This window comes from Trachymyrmex cornetzi, unplaced genomic scaffold (genome assembly GCF_001594075.2).
Source record: "Trachymyrmex cornetzi isolate Tcor2-1 unplaced genomic scaffold, Tcor1.1 scaffold16, whole genome shotgun sequence".
In the NCBI taxonomy this organism is placed as follows: domain Eukaryota; kingdom Metazoa; phylum Arthropoda; class Insecta; order Hymenoptera; family Formicidae; genus Trachymyrmex; species Trachymyrmex cornetzi.
The window spans coordinates 5,923,443-5,940,268 of record NW_017296201.1 but is presented as its reverse complement, the minus strand read 5'-3'; the positions used below and the strand labels follow the sequence as shown (position 1 = coordinate 5,940,268).

Below are 16,826 nucleotides of genomic sequence, written 5' to 3'. Positions count from 1 at the left end.
GAGTTTCGAGAGCCGTACGTGTCCCTCGCGTGAGAAAGGGAAGTGCATTGAGTTCATTTGGTGTGAAAGAGAAAGAAGGATACAGACGACATTGAAAGACGAGGAGCGGAGAACGTACGTCGAAGAGCATCGAGTAGGGAGATAGTGGACTTTTGCGTCCGTGGGTATGTCTTCTTCTAAGTATTTGTGTTTGCGTGAGTGTGTGTCTGTTGTCATGCCACGTGCACTCTGCAGAAACATTATGTGTTCAAAGTTCCTGGCGTGCCTCGCAAAAAGCACGATACTTGTTGCTCGTTACGCTGCTTGATGTTATAATAGTTTGTCCTCGATTGTGTGCGTCATGAAAGGAGGAACCGAAAAGAGGAGTTTAAAGGGAATTTATAGGAGTTACAAAGCTGTTTTTCAACTTGCACCTGTCCACGATATGGTTTTTTGTAGCGCGATAAATAGACACGACAAATCCAGTGTAACGAATTATGTACAATATATACATATATAACAGTTGCAATATATGTATAATGTAAATAAATTTCGCTCATTTGCTACGATGCAAATAACGAAATAAGTTTGAACGTTTTAAATTTTTTTTAATATTTAAAAATTTTGTAGTTTTAATTTTGAAATGAAATTTTTAGGTGACGACTGATTTCAAAGGAATAAAAGTATGTGCTTTAAAATTTTTTTTCTTTATATTTTTATTCTTTTTTGCAAGCAATTGAGAAAAGTAACAATTTTTTAATTACTTGCAAAAAGAGCAGAAATATGAAAAAAAGAGAGAACATAATTTAAAAGCACATTTTTTTTTCCTCTAGAATCAGTTATCGCATAAAAATTTCATTTTAAGATTAAAATTACAAATTTTAATGATTTAAAACATTCAAACTCATTTTCTGGAAAACTTCGTTTTTTTTAGTGTCGTCGTTGTAGCAAATGAACGATTTGTATTCGTACGGTAATATTATCTTATCAGTGTTTTTTTTAATTTAATAATCTTTCAAATCTTATATACATATAATTCGATTTCACTGCGATAAATTCCATTAAGAAATCCAAGTGTACTCATTTGTGCCCCGCATATGGAAAGCGTAGATAAAAAAAGAGAAAGCTAGACAAAAAGAAGTCCGTCCATAATGGAACAGGTTCTTTTATTTCTTTCTTATTAACGATATAGAAAAGAATTTGTAACAAAAAAACGCATCAAGATTTAATTTAAATATACTGGCAAAATTAGATAAATTTGTAAACTGTTTACAAAACAGTTTTGCAATTTGCATATTGCTCTTAACAAAAAGAACTTGTGTTCTATTTCCATAAGAACGCGGTTTAACTTTAACAATCAACGCTATATAACAAGGGACTTTCCCGCTGAGTGTTATTCGCTCCGTTTATTTTAGACTTGCGATTTTGTTATTCTTAGGTGGCATTCTATCTTTAGTTCTGGCACACGTCTTGCCATAAGTGTTACGTTATAATCCCAACTTACAAGTATTAGATACATGATATTAAGAAAAAATCCTTTATGTCACAGCAGAAATATACGTTCTACTTTTCACTAACAGTGACTCATTACGTAGTCACTGGTAAAAATTTCAACTCTCAATATTTTGGTGAAACAATATCGTTCTGTGTGTTTTTACATTGGAAGAAAAATATTTTGTTAGTTGCATATGTAGCAAGAGTTATTGTTTCAAAATTCTGCTTTCATTGCTTAATGAGTACGATGTAAAATAATGCCTTTGTATATGTAAAATTAAAAGTCGGATACGCAGCAACAATGAATAAAGCGAGTATTTGCTACATATCTAAAAGCAAATAAAATACAAATTAAAATTACGAAACTTTGATCGACGAATCACTGACTTTTAAATATTTGAGTATTAATACGTAAATATATCTTAAGTCAATATAAAATACAATGAGAGAAAAGTTTTTACTATTTGTAACTATAGTTGCTTTCCATTTACATCAATTCTCAGATAATTCTCACTTGGGACGTCATAACTCAGTTGAATGTGCGTTCCTTTTGCATTCTGACAAGTGAGATTCAACTTTTTACCCATAATCTGCAAAAGATCGAGATCGTGTGCTTTAATGAGTCTCATAAACTCACTTCAAAGTGAGGTTATGAACCTGCGTTGACATGCGATAATTTTTTACCAAAGTAAGCAGGTAGTGACGTCATTAATCTGAATATAAAATACTCAGCTCACTTCAGACTCAGTTTCACTTGTGTGTAAATGGAAAGCAGCTTATAATTGCATGTTATCGTAATTATGATTATTATTGCTATAATATTAGTAATAATGACTATATGTACAGTTCCATCAACAAATTTATAAAGTTGGCTACCAAAAATGGCTATAAATTATAGTTATTACTGTCATAAAAATGATTAGAGAATTATTATAATTTAACTACGATTTATAGTTATAAATTACAATATTATTTATGGTTATAAATTATAATCATTAAATTATGTAAGTTATGATTATTATCTTAGTCATTACTTTTATAGTAAATTTTATAAGTCAATCATATTTTATATGATTCTCCTAAAAATGGACTATAAATTATAATGTGTAGAAATCAGTGTAGAAATAATTCTGTTTATACTTTTATTTTCAACGTCAATGTACAACAGAAATTTGCATCAAAATCTAAATACATTAAGTAGTAAATTGTTTATTTAGACCGTCCATTTTCGCAAAATTTCCATCATGAATAATTGAATGCAGCAATATGAGGACGGAAATCGTTGAAGGTTTTCAGTCGAGCCCACATCAATCGCGGGCATCATTCTCATTCAATTCCCGTTCGCTTTAGCATTAGCACTTCCTATGACGACAGCCTTTCACGAAATGATTTTGCGCGTTACGTTCGCCTCAATGTCAATAGCAATCGGATGTGACAATAGTGTTGTTCGAAAAGTTCGAGTAATTAATTAACGATTACCATGTAATCAGTTAACACATAGAAAACCAATGAAGCAATCGCTTGCGATGTGACACGCCTCTTGTTTGATGTAGATAACGATTATCTCTGAAAAATAATCCGTGCAATGGGTCAGACAAAGAAACTCAGGATGCAAGATTACTAACGTGTATTATAGTTTATAAATAATTATAGAGCGAGAGAAAATATATTTTGCGCGAGATAATGTTTAAATTGTTAATATTTTAAACTAAAGTTCTTCTTCTACATATATAAAAATTAATAATTAAATTTTTCAATAATTATATACAGAGTGTTTCATAATATGTTGACATAATTTCAGGAATGAATTCGGAACGGAATGAATGGACTTAAAAATAATTCAAAGATTCATATAAATATTTGATCTTGTTTCTATGGTAAGTTATAGAAGTTGAGTTTCTGAGTTACATTTTTGTGTTTTAATTCTTCACTCAAAAAAGTGATCTTGCAGTTATAGCGAAAATTATCTAAGTACGAAAAATTAGATAAAATAAATAAATTTCTAGCAAGTATTGCGATGTTGGATACGTATTGCATCTAATCATATAGATAACAAAGATAGAATTTAAATTTGTGCTATATATCGTATGCATATGATACATAATTTGCTATCAGATACAAAAAACAGCGATAATTCTAGCTGGAGCAGCAAAATCTTTTTTTGCGTGTTGTTATATAAACTGAACTAGAATAGCATCGTCACACATTTCTGTCTGACTAATAATCAGTAAGATGCGAAGTGCGAAGATGCGTGACGATATGTTAGTTTAGTTTATAACGAGGATTGGAGGACTTGCTGCAACAGTGGGCTAACCCACATTTTGTAAAAACACAATAAATGAACTTTAAAGTTGAAGTGATGAAAAAAATACTAACATTATTTTAAAGAAATGGAAAAAATATTAATTATTTTAATTTTAGAGTTTATTTAATTTGTTTTTATAAAATATGGGTTAGCTCATTGTTACAGGAAGCCCTTCATTTAATGAAACACGAAAATGTTTGTAACTCGGTCAGATAGAACTAACGTTTACATGAACTGTTTATATTATTTTTATGATGCATTCATTCCTGAGATTACATCCACATGTTATGAAATATCCTGTGTATACAATTAGTTGATGTATTATTGGCTGAAGCAGATAACAAAATAAGATAATACCACAAAATACACAGAATTCTGAAACAATAATTTCCGCTACAAGTTCATATACGAAACTTACATTGCGCTCCGACGATATACAAGGTCAGTAATTATCTGCTGCAACCGCGCTATCGCTTGCGTAAATCGTTGGTTTCGTTAGAAGCCGCGATTTCACGGGAGTTGTAATTTATCCAAGAATTCATCGCACCTACGGCCAATTGGCTTTAACTGATAGTACATGAATTTAATTCTACTAAATGGTAATACTCTGTGGTGTGTGGCAATAGTGCGTATTAACGCACTATTTCTCGGCATCTGTGTAGTCTTATAATCGAGAGAATAATAGTACCAATATTAGGAAGTCTTTGTTACTTAATAAGATAAATGAGCTGGTGGGAGCTAATAATACTGTCGAGAATTGGATGAGGGCTGAAGTAATTTACGAATGATCGCGCGGCGTCTATGATCCACAGAATTTCATGACCAACATTGAGGCGCTATATCCGAAGTTTACTTCAATATAAACTTCCATTTACATATATATATAGAAGTATTAAAATCATATACACTATTTAATAAAATAAAATAATTTAGTGCATAAAAATTTGTATTTATTGAAGCAGCTAAAATACCGCAAGAAATTAAAATATAAACTCTTGATAAATTACTTAATATGGAAATTAATTTACGCCGTTTTATTTTGCTGTCTATGACCTGTTGACATCTATCTACAGGGAGAACGTCGATTTTTATAATCTTCCATCCGCGATTTGCGATACAAGACCGAATGGGTTTATTGCGGATTTTAATAACTTTTCCGATCAATCTAATAGTGTGCAGATAGCAGTACGGAATTAAAGAATGTAATAGCGTATCGTTTATGAGTCTCTCTTAATGCTCGTACGTTTTTAATATCTCCTGAAATCCCTGTTTTCCTTTCTAAAGATCTAAAACTCGAGCGGCACATGCATTTATTTACGCAAGAATTACTTTAATGTTTATAGCCCAAAAGAATTATTCGCGGATTTTTCCTTTGCTTTAATGGATCGCATGAACATTTCCGTGACGAAAAGAGAAAATTAAGATAGGCAGAAGTAATGTACTTCTTTAGGGTGAGATTAATGATCGCAATTAAGATGCAATTAAGAGTCATATGCATGTTAAAACATTATTAGGATACAAACTCAAGAACTAACTTATTTAATTAATCATTTATGATATATATCGTTAAACTTGCAACTGTTTATTGTAAATTTCTACAATTTAATAATTAAGTCATTACATTTACATACATGTAATATGATTATACTTGTGTAATAAATGACTCAAATATAAGAATCTACAAGTATGGAAGTTCATGGTTTTGACAAATTAATTAAAGAGAATATTAGAGATCGTATATTTGGATAATAAATAACTCAAGTATAAAATAAAATTGTTAAAAACACGATCTCTAAGAATTTAATTAATTTGTAAGCTTCCATATTTTAAGATTTTTATAGGAGATGTGTAAAGATCTATAAAAGATCTTTCTATCTCATATTCAAAGATGTTTGGGCGTTACATCTTTTCTGCGAAGCCAAGTGGGCAGATCAGTTCTTTAGATAGTGCTTTTAAAGGGCTGAGCAACGGAGGACGGAAAAGGCGAGAATTTATGTAGTAATTTGTGTATATGACTTGAATAACTACCTACATAATATAACGTGGTTGAGGCTGGAGAGCGACGACGGTAAGCAGACGACGCCCTCCGCGATGGAGCTTTAATTAAAATTACGTACGTTTGCCTCTCGTAACGTGCACACGTTACTCTCTCGCCTTCTCCACGCTTCTATTTTATATTTTTATGAGCTTTTCATTAAGAACGCGCATGTATACGTACGTGCGTCTAAGTGTGTCGTTTGTATAATATGCGAATATGTAGTACATAACGTATTTTCGGAGAAGCAGAGGACGTCTTTGAAAGAGCATCCGTGACGGCTTAAATTGGTCCTTTTTCTCCTCTGACCTCTGCTGGTGAATCCTCATTTACTGAATTCGTATGAAAAAATTTCTATCGCGTATTTGCGAATCGTCGATTGTCTCGAATAACGAATAGTCCTAGTAGAAACGCCACAACACGAGCCTGTAACAAGCATCTCTTTTACGCGAAATGCATGAGGCCATGATAAATGAGCGAAGGGTCGTAGAAAAAAAATGAGAAAAGAGGGAAATTGGGAAATTATTCGCACTTGTGTAATGTGAAGAAATGCAGTTTCTGAGTGCTTGAGGGGAAATTATGAGAAGAGATCGTACGATGAATATCTTTTCATTGCGTATAGAGAGAAAGTATGTGTGGTACCTATATAAGGACGCAAATATTTTCCCTCTTATATTATATCGTCCCACTAACGCCGATTTGTTAGAAACTGCATTTGAATGAGAATAAAGTTTAATTTTTTATTTTTTTTTAAAGAAAAGTCTTAATAATTTTTAACAACAATTTTTAATTGTAATTTTTTTTTAGAGCTTAAAGCCCTTTTAAATAATGTCATTCATTTATCAAATTTTTTATATGAAAGACATCGTAATTGTTCATAAATTTGAAATCGCTAAAACCTCTTGTCGATATAATTGTTTAACGTCGTGATATCACGAGAGAGTATTGATTGCCCTCCGGCTAATTCTCTCATTGAGACAATGACACATCTACAATGAATATTCAACGTATCTGTAAATTCACTGGTTTGTGCTGCATATGCATTATGAAGACTTGGTAGACAGTAATAATTGATATGTCCGCGAGACTTGGAAGATGTTGAAATTGCAAAATGTAGAATAATTAATTGACGCAAAGTTTGAAGTATGCTAAATCGATTAAAGATTTTCGTAGAAATTGTAGCGATAGAATATGACATTTGCATTTGTGCAATGATAAAATCTCCTAGTGTTATTTTTAAATTTTGATGACACGTTTCTTAGAAAATGAGAGAATGATACAACGTTTAAATGTTTCATACAGTTATGAAAATTAAACGAACTCGTGTAGAAAGTAAGCGGTTTTAACATAGACATAATATGAATAAACTGCGCATTACTATGAAGTTATTACTATTGATTTAAAAATAGTAAAATAATTTGAATGAATCATTTCTCTCCTTCCTCTCTCTCTCTCTCGTATCAAATTAAAGTCCAATAAACAAACTTATTTGTTATTTTGACGTCAAAATAATGACAAATAATGTCAGCTTGTTTACTGAGAGAGAAATGCTGATAGAATTGAAGAGAGATGCTAATGATTCAGTTCTTTAACGAAGCACAAATGCTAAAATCAGAGAAGGCGCAGTCTGTAACTATTTCATGTATGCACTGAAAAAAAATCTTAATTTCAGAGTAATATTTCTTTGAAATTAGGATTTTTTTTTCAGTGTGTTAATTTTAATTTTATTAAAAAACAATAACTAATATAAAGAACGGGCGATTGAGAGCCAAATGCACAGTAATTGATGCAGTAATTCGCGCAGTAATACATTTTGATATGAACAAAAATGTATTTCACTTCTTACATAGTTAAATTGAACATTTCAATTCCATTCTGTCTTTCTTTCTAATTCGTTTTTTTTCCTTAGTGCTCATTTAGTTTTACAACTTTTCGACAGTTACACTCTCAAAGTTTGTAAATTGAGACATTCTCCTTTCTGCACTTTTTGATTAATTACATTACATTGCAACCAATCAAGAACATCACATCGATTACTTCAACATCGCTAAAGATAGTTCGAATGGAGCTGAAACGTTCGATTTAACTATGTAAGAAGTGAAATACATTTTTGTAATTGCATTTGGCTTTTAGTCATCCGTATCTTATTATTTATTGTTTTTTTATTATCTCAAGAGAGAGAGAGAGAGAGCCAAATTTTTTATATAATTTTAATTTTAATTTTATTCTTTTTTCTGAATATACAAGTATGCGACTTGTGAAATTTGTATTAAAAAACACTGTGAAATTTTCGTATTAGTGAACGAATAATATCAGAGCGTGATGAAGAAGAGCGATTGCGAGGTAGTAATCTGTCGGCGTGCCGATAGGTTTGTTAAAGGGCTCCGTCACGGCTGAACGGCCGCGTACTTTGCGCCGCTTGCGGAACGTCTACGGTCAGACCGCATGCGGGATGGGAACCGGCGGGGACGGCGGGGGTGGAGATCGTCTCGAGGACGGCGAGGTCGCCTTTCGGCTTACCGGCGACCGGGATCGCGACAGGGACGAGAAGTCTCTCAGCATAATGAGTCCCTTCGACGAACAGGAGGAATGGGCAAAGATCTCGGAGATCATGGCGTCATTCGGAACTGGTCTTGTACGAGAGTCGGTGTTCGTCAGTGAGCTCGAGAAAGAATTTCAAACGAGGCTAGGTAATCTTATCGCCGCGTACATACTTCGCTTTCGATTTTGCCGGCGAAGGTATTGATCTTATAAGCGATTTCTCGAATCGAAGTTCATTCACTACATTCACATATTTTTTTTTAGGAATTATTCGAAATCATTTTATTTTATTTTTTGCATAGCTAAAACTAACGCTTCTTTTAATATCACACTTTTTAACATTTAAAGCTTTTGTCACGATAAAGTTATAGAAACTGCTTTCGAGTTTGAAAATCGACATTCTTGTTATGATAAAGTTATGGAAAAATATTTTTGAATTTCCTATACTTCAGGTTTAAGTTCAGACAATAGCAGTCCCATCGTTTCCACAACTGTGGGCCAATGGTTGTCCAGTTTGGGTTTCTCGGATTACGAGTCTCTCCTTATTAACTATGGCTTCGACGATCTTGAGTTCATAGTGAGTATAAGACTGCACTTCTCTCTCATATATTGAGAGATTGCGATCGGAAACATTGCGGAAAACCATTTAATTGCGCGCGGTTGCAGAACGGGGTGTTGGACGAGTCGGATTTGTGTGACATGGGGATCAACAGCGATCAGGAACGGGCTGTGATCATGGACGCGGTCGGTTTGCTGAACAAACGAGTGGAAAAGCGTAGCGGTCATGGACAATCGGTGGATGAGTGGCTGAAGAGCATTCACATGGAAAATTATACGGAGACATTCAGGAAACATCTGTACACCGACATGGATCGGGTCAAACGGATCTGGGAGGTCGAGCTGGCGGCAGTCCTCGAGATCCAGAAGCCGGCGCATCGCAAACGCATCCTTGCATCCGTGAGTGGTCCGAATAGTGCACGCGCACAAACTCGAAACGGCACGGGAGCGAACTTGGAAGATTTGAATAAGGATCTCAACACACTGGTAAGTGACAGATTAATTTGCTTCTAATAGTATTGTGATGCAGTTCCTTTTTGCTGTGAATGATTTAAAAGGCTGTTTAAAATATTCTGTGCTTCTCTGACATGATTTATGCAACTCCTACATAAATAATTAAGATCAGCACAAATGAAAATTATAAAAAATTAAGTTCATTAGTTGAAAAGCATCGATAAATAATAAAGCTAAGAACATATCATTTTCTTACTTTATTTAGTTATTGCTTATTTACATGAATAAGTTAAGTAAAGATTATTTTATCAATCATCAAAAATAAACTAATTTAACTTCATGATCCGTCAGCCAAATAGCACTCGTGTCTTAAGGTTTTCAAATACTTAGATCATAATATCTTCTGCAAGAATAATATTTTTGAGATGTGTTGTTTTTGTAAATAAAAAAGAGAATCTTCTGCAGAGAATATTTAAAGTCAAGATAGTTTGGTAATCGAAGAAGAAATTGTTTTATTTTGAATTTAGTTTTGGTTGATCAGGATTAATATAAAAAGGTTGATATTTCGAGTTGTCACTTTTGATAAAATTATTCCGGATTTATAATTTTCCCAGTTATTAAACTTGTCACAACTTTTTATAGACAAAGAACTTCATAGATAGAAGAAAATATAATACAACTTCATTATTTTACATAAAAAGCAGACGTATAAATTAAGAAACGTTTGACTCACAAAGAATTCCACCACTGACTGAAGAATTTTATACATTTAAACCACACGAAATCATAGATTATCTGAATACTCGGATTTCACTCCATTCTACATTCACACATGGACTCAGTAAACGCATAAGATCAAGAATGTGAATTGTCACTAAATTTAATGACGTTAATATAAGCATAATTTATTAATCAATGTTTAACTAGTAATTAATATAGTTATATAGTAGGAAAATACATTAGGTAGAATAAAACTAAAGAAATAAAAGTTGAAACGTTTTAGATAAATTAAATAATTGTAGTAGAATTATTAATAAATACAAGATATTATATTGCTCGTTACATAGCCTCAATATTCATTTGTAGTTGTCACAACTTAAAAAAAATGTTTTAAAGGTGAAAAGAAAATGACAAAAATGACATTTCATTATATTTCTAAGAATATATTCTTTTTGCAGGTTGATTGATTAATTAATTATTTTCTATTAAGTTGAAAAATGGCTTTTTTTTGAAAACTTAATTTTTTTAGTTGTGTCACTTTTGAAGTAAGGGAATGATATATAAGACGCAGAAAATGAATTTATTGTCAATAAATTAAGTACTAAAATTCGTCGTCTTGCAAACTGATACATTGATAGGATCGGTGAACGAAGATAATATGTTCAACGGGGGTGTCTGACAAGAGCGCACACTTCGCCGGCAAGGGTGGAATCGAGGGCGGGCGGTGATGTGGCAAGCTCGATCGTTCCCGACGTGCTTTTCGCTTGATTGCGTCATAATGTAAATATCGTAGCTAATTGGAGGCTCGGTATTGTGATGCACGCGTATACATGTGTTCTCTACACGAGATGATCGTTCGAGCGTCTCTCGAGGCGCTTTTTGTTCGGATGCCTTCACCATGTCAGGCGTCGATAAGTACATCTCGCTACTCACCCGCATCTCCCCCGCTCATGTCTTCTTAATTAGCTCATTAAATCCACTAAACGTCTCCGGCGACCGGATTCGCTCGGATCGCGTCATTGCACTCGATAATCCCGACAAATTGGTCTCTTCTGCCTTTTCAGTCGGTCTCTTTCTCCCATGATTTTTCGCAGCTATCCGACGAACCATAGTTCGAATTCTGGCACCCTGGTTGGTAACGCTTACGGATTTTCGTAGTCCATACGCTCTTCGACATTCGAATTTCGTGTTCTCTCTCTCTCTTTCTCTCTCACTCTTGCGTTTTCATTTTACCTCCCTTTCGTTCGAGTCTTTTGCAATTTGTCGCAATAGCAATACCCGGAATTATATGCATAGGCCAGATGGAGCGGACGATTCGGGTTGTAATCCGAATTCGAGTGTCGCGCCCGCTCGACTCGAATCCAATTTGTTTGCAATAGCTGAAATATCGCGACTATCGACGCCACATGATTCACCATTTTGGCATACAGCCGGTAAAAGGTTTCTTTCTGGTGTAACGGTTTACAATACAATGCATTTACGAAGGTAATTACACGCACAAAGTAAACTCGGGACGTATTCGACTTGGTAATATGCCGTATAGAACTTTGGGTGGCGCAATATTTATTTCTTTTTTTTTACATTGCACATAGTCTAGCGTTTCGTTAAAGCCGGTTGGTCCAGTAGATTCTTGTCATGATAAAGCTATAAAAAAATATCTGCCAGGAAAATTGCAATCTCGGGGCAGACATGCCAGTTTCTATTCGGAATTGCACGGAAATTGGTATTTATCTGTAAGAGGGAATGTAAAAACTCTGCTTTTTGGTATACAATTTTTTGCGAAGATTGCACGAGAGTAAATTCGAATAATTTGAATATTTTTTGTAATAAAAAATTTGTTGAAACATACATACCTCTACTTTTAAAACATTTTTAAATAATACTAGCGAAAATTTATTGTTAACTATTATATGTGTATAGTTAAAATTTTTTGACGTTTTCACAGGAATTTTTATCAAAAATTAACTACGCAATTTGCGAATTACCTCCGTGTCTTGATACATCGTTAAATGCCAACGTTTTGTAAACATTGCAGTTCACTTAAATTCATCAGGACAAGGTGATACAGTACTAAATTGCTTTTCGTCTTAATGAAGTAAACTGTAATATTTATTAAACGTTGACATTTAATTACATAGTTATTATATTGCCCAAGCAGAACAACAAGTTATTATGATATCAAAATGATGTCAAAATGACTTAAAAATGATTATTAAAAGTCACTTTTCAATTATTTTCCGATTCATTTTAATGTCATTTTGACGTTATCATGACTTGTTGTTCTGCTTGGTTGGCAATTTGTATTTAAAGCACAAAAGATTAGGTATTCTGCGAACAAACGATCTAACTGCGCATCAGTCCCCGACAAATTGAGGATTGCCGGTCGGATGATCCGTTTGCGATGCGAGAGACGGTTCTCAAATCTGGTTGCGCGATGTTATTTTCGTAGAAGACGAACATACAGCAGCTGAAGGAGGAGATACGGGAGAAATTGCCGGAAACAACGGCGGAGGGTAACGGAAGCACGTCGATAACCAGTGGCACGAATGCGACGGCCACGGGTACATTAAGGCACCGCAAAAACAGGCCGGCGCCTCAGCCACCCCAGCGACCTAGTTCGCATAATGGGGCGATTTCGGCGCCGGAACAGCTCGAGATCAGGGCTCCGTCCGAGCTACTTTTCGGAGTGCCCTCCACCCTCAAGACGCAATGGAGGCATCAGCCGAAGGCTCTAGTCACCGGCTGCGTCACGTACATCGCTAACGTAAGTGCCTCTTGCTTTTACGGTGTCTTTCTACCATCGTTTATTTTCGAAAAGAAACCACTACTATTTATTCTCTAAACATAACGATGTAATAGCAATCATTTCCGATCGATCGATCGTTAAAATTATTTGAATGGCAAATTTTTTTTCCTGCAACTGTATCGTATATGAGAAACAAATATAACAAACTTTTGTGTCTTTTGTTATGATATAGTTTGATATATAAACTCATTATGAATTGCATGAAAAATGTTTGATTTAAAAGATATTGTTGAACTATTGTTAATTTTTTTAAATAACTATAATGTTATAAGTTTATGTAATATTCCATGTTTATAAAGTTCTGTTAAACTTGTCTATTGTCTTATTCTGTTAATTATGCATGACGAGTAAATTATATGACACTCGTTAAATTGCCTCAAGGTCGACCGTGATTATAGTTAATTCGTAGGATGCGGTAATAGGTTTCGTGCAGAAAATTGTCCATTAATTCCTCGGAATATTTCAATTCAAGAGAGAATCCATTTACATTCAGAATTGTACTCAGAATATTTAAATAGTAATTACAGAATTCTTGTAGAAAGTAGATGTTCTGTGGTCCATAATGCTTAAAAACTTTGCCTAAATCGTCTGTTGTGTCGGTTCTTAGGAAAAAAGCTCTTTCTGTTTATAAATAATATAGTATCTGGGCTCCACTGTCGTCAAGGAATTACGCGGCACCGAGTCGACGAAAAAGTCAATACAGAAGCTGAAGAAGACCTTTCGAGAACCTAGAATCACCCCTGACATTATGCTGGCTATCTCTTATCGTGGCGTTCGTTTTCTCAACACGTTAACTAATGTAAGGTCCTTTTTGTCACAACAAACATTTTATACGTGTAAGACGGAAATATAGAGAAACATGTTCTTTATGACCGATACTATAGGAACCAATTTGCGAGCACGAGATCCGTAACATTCATTGCGCCTGTCAAGATGCTGACGATCTTACTCACTTCGCGTATATCACGAAGGACCACGCCAGTCGCACGCACTTTTGTCACGTATTTTGTGTGCCAACAATGGTAAATATCTATTTTATAGAGAACCGAGGGAAAAATCGCTCCTTTTTGTGCATCCTGTTACATATACGATTCTTTACGATTTCATTTGACACTCGGCCGTACGAAGTTCCATCATTCCGTTACAGGATCAAGCGACAGAGGTCATTCTGACTCTGGGGCAGGCTTTTGAGGTAGCTTATCAGATGGCATTGAGGGACAAGCTCGGTGGCCACGCTATTCGGTCTCAATCCGCCAATCAACTAGCAACGCTCGCTGGATCGTCAAAGTCAACGACGCCAGCCAAAATGTCCGTGTCTCCCGATTCCACGTCTGATTCCACCAATCGTGACACGGATCATACCATGACACTCAATTCCACGTTGTGCGCGAATCCCAAGATGAAATCGAGATCGAAGTCCATACCCAATCCAAATCTCCATACCGTTAATCCAAATCCAACGCAGGACAGTAACTCCAACTCCAGTTCGAGCTCAACGACGACCACCGCGAATTGCAATCCCAGCTCGAATTCTGCCTCGAGTCCCAGCGCGAACTCGATCACCAGCTCTAACTTGAACAGCACCACTAATCAGACCACTAAGCCCTTGGTCACCCACGGCCGTTCCCATTCCGTCAACGACATCAAGGTAAACGGTAATCAATTGAAGTTAGCACCAGCGCCGGTGGACGATATCGGTATCGGAGTGAAAGATATGAAGCCCGGTTCCAGAGCTCCGATCGCGCTCTCCGAGGAACTGTAAGCTGTATTCCTAACCGAAATGCGTGATATCGCGGTATACATGATCGCATAGCGGTCTATTTGACAGAACCGCGTTGCTTTTGTGTCGGCACAAATAACAAAGCTCTACTAGCATCATAAAAATGATTGTCGTAACGATTTTTCAATCTTTCAATTTAGAAACACATTAAATAGCATTTACAATGAACGTGAGACGGAAAGCAATATTTCGTTACTCGCAAAGTTTGCATAAAGAGTCATGCAAAACATCATACATAATAAGGTCTGTTTTTTCAGCTAAACTTTCTCCATGTTCATCTTTCTTCTTTCCTTCTGCTGGAGAAAAAAAAAGAGAAAAGATGAACGGTGCAAAAAACAAGAATAATCATATAGCAAGGAGTTCAGCTAAACTGAACAAACGCATACACATGTCTTTTGCGATTTGGAAATTAATAATAATTACAAAAACGCGCACGATATTCTCTCGACCGATTAGCGGTATTAATCGGGATTACGCGGTTACCGTAACTAGTATATAGTTCCTTGACGCGTAAGGAACGAATGTCTTTTATTATGTCTTTTTATGCGACTGGATTTGGTCATTTCGCCAATGGCGTACATATTTTCGATGGGGTGCACTCGTATATATACATCACCGCCGGAAGGCAGGAACTTTTATGGGATTCAACTATTATGGGATAACGAATGATATGTATATGGCCTTGAGAATGGCGAAGGTAAGTAAGAGAGAACATTGTTCCTCGTCCTGCACCTTCAGATTGACGTTCAACTGATTTGACTAATTTTATAATGATGCTGTGATCTTGATCTTGAATGCAGCCAAGGTGCGCATTGGCCAAGATGATTCATCGAGACAAGTAAGCGATCGTTCACCGCGGACACTTCCGGCGGATAATGAAACGCATTAGATCTTTCTTCCTTAGGACGCGTCGTTAAAATAAGCAGTATTATTACGTCATTAACGATAACAGGAGCATAAATTAAAAGACGCATTATAACGTCTTTTAGATATGTTTTATAGACATGCATGTCTAAGAGACGTCGTAAAGATGTCTTTTAGACATACATGTTGAGCGCTCACCACGATATTATTTAGCGAGATGTAAAATTGCTACAATAACGTTGGATGTGCAATTCTCAATGTGCAGCTTTAATACGTCGCGGATAGGCTCGGCAGTTTCGATTTTCGTTCGACGTACGTGTCGGGCGTTTATTTGTCTTGAAAATGCTATTTGTGGCATCGAACGCGTTGACATTCGCCATCGGATCACGGGAAAGGAAAGGACGCGAAGGAAAAGGTGCGACGCGCTAATATAAGCGCACCAATGCTCAATATCGATCCCTCGTTAAACGTTAACGGCGACCAACGAATCCGTTCCGATGTCCTACCCCACCCCTTTCTCATACCCCGTTCCCAAGTTCCGATTTCGAGTTGCCACCGTTTCCTCGACGTTTTATTCTCCAAGACTGAGAGTCCTTATCTCGTTTTTATATTTCGCGATTTTAGTGTAAAATGTATAATATATAGAAAGAAAACTAGATCGAAAGACAAAAGAATTTTAATATATTTCTCCGGCGAGGATCTCGCGGATAGGAAATATACGCGAACGTAGCATCGAATATCTATCGAATTTTACCTGGTACTCGAACGCTATCCGCTATTGAGAAGCAGGCAACAAAAAAAACATGTGACGCTTTCAAAAGTGTCACGATTGATCAGAATATGCATTATACATCACTTTTAATCAAGAAAAAGTATTAAGTGACTTTTTCTTCTCCGTCTATGATGTAACTAAACTACAGAGAGAATCAAAGTTAATCGATTCAACGTGAATCCGACATCATGGCATTATATTGATAACAACGTGCGTAACGTGAGTATTGTTCCATTTTTAATACGTGTGGGCCTAAAGGACCTTGGGTAGCTATCTTGCAAAACTACCTTTAACGATATATTATGTCTATCTCGTACAGTCGACGACGTATAAAGAGAAGCTACAGCGAAATGAAACTTTATGTAGAGTTAGAGACACGTCCTCTTCGTATGTTCTCTCATCTAAACCAAAGAAGTATAAATATAAAAAATATGCATACATACACAAACACAGACACGCACTTATATATATATACGAAAAATGCTATGTGAAAAGACAGAGAATAGAATTTATCGAGCC

General features: G+C 35.4%; 1 protein-coding gene across 2 annotated transcripts in view; it reads left to right on the top strand.

Moving 5' to 3' along the window:
• LOC108758835 (ankyrin repeat and SAM domain-containing protein 1A) overlaps positions 1–14,919 on the top strand; it is a 49,966-nt gene extending 35,047 nt beyond the window's left edge. For both annotated transcript variants that reach the window (XM_018503991.1, XM_018503990.1), the window contains 7 exons: positions 8,183–8,503; positions 8,807–8,931; positions 9,021–9,398; positions 12,535–12,849; positions 13,532–13,690; positions 13,776–13,913; positions 14,039–14,919. In XM_018503991.1, the coding sequence (XP_018359493.1) occupies positions 8,183–8,503; positions 8,807–8,931; positions 9,021–9,398; positions 12,535–12,849; positions 13,532–13,690; positions 13,776–13,913; positions 14,039–14,653 (2,051 nt within the window). In that variant the 3' untranslated portion in view covers positions 14,654–14,919. The remainder of the gene's footprint in view (positions 1–8,182; positions 8,504–8,806; positions 8,932–9,020; positions 9,399–12,534; positions 12,850–13,531; positions 13,691–13,775; positions 13,914–14,038) is intronic.
• Positions 14,920–16,826: the final 1,907 nt, after the last annotated feature.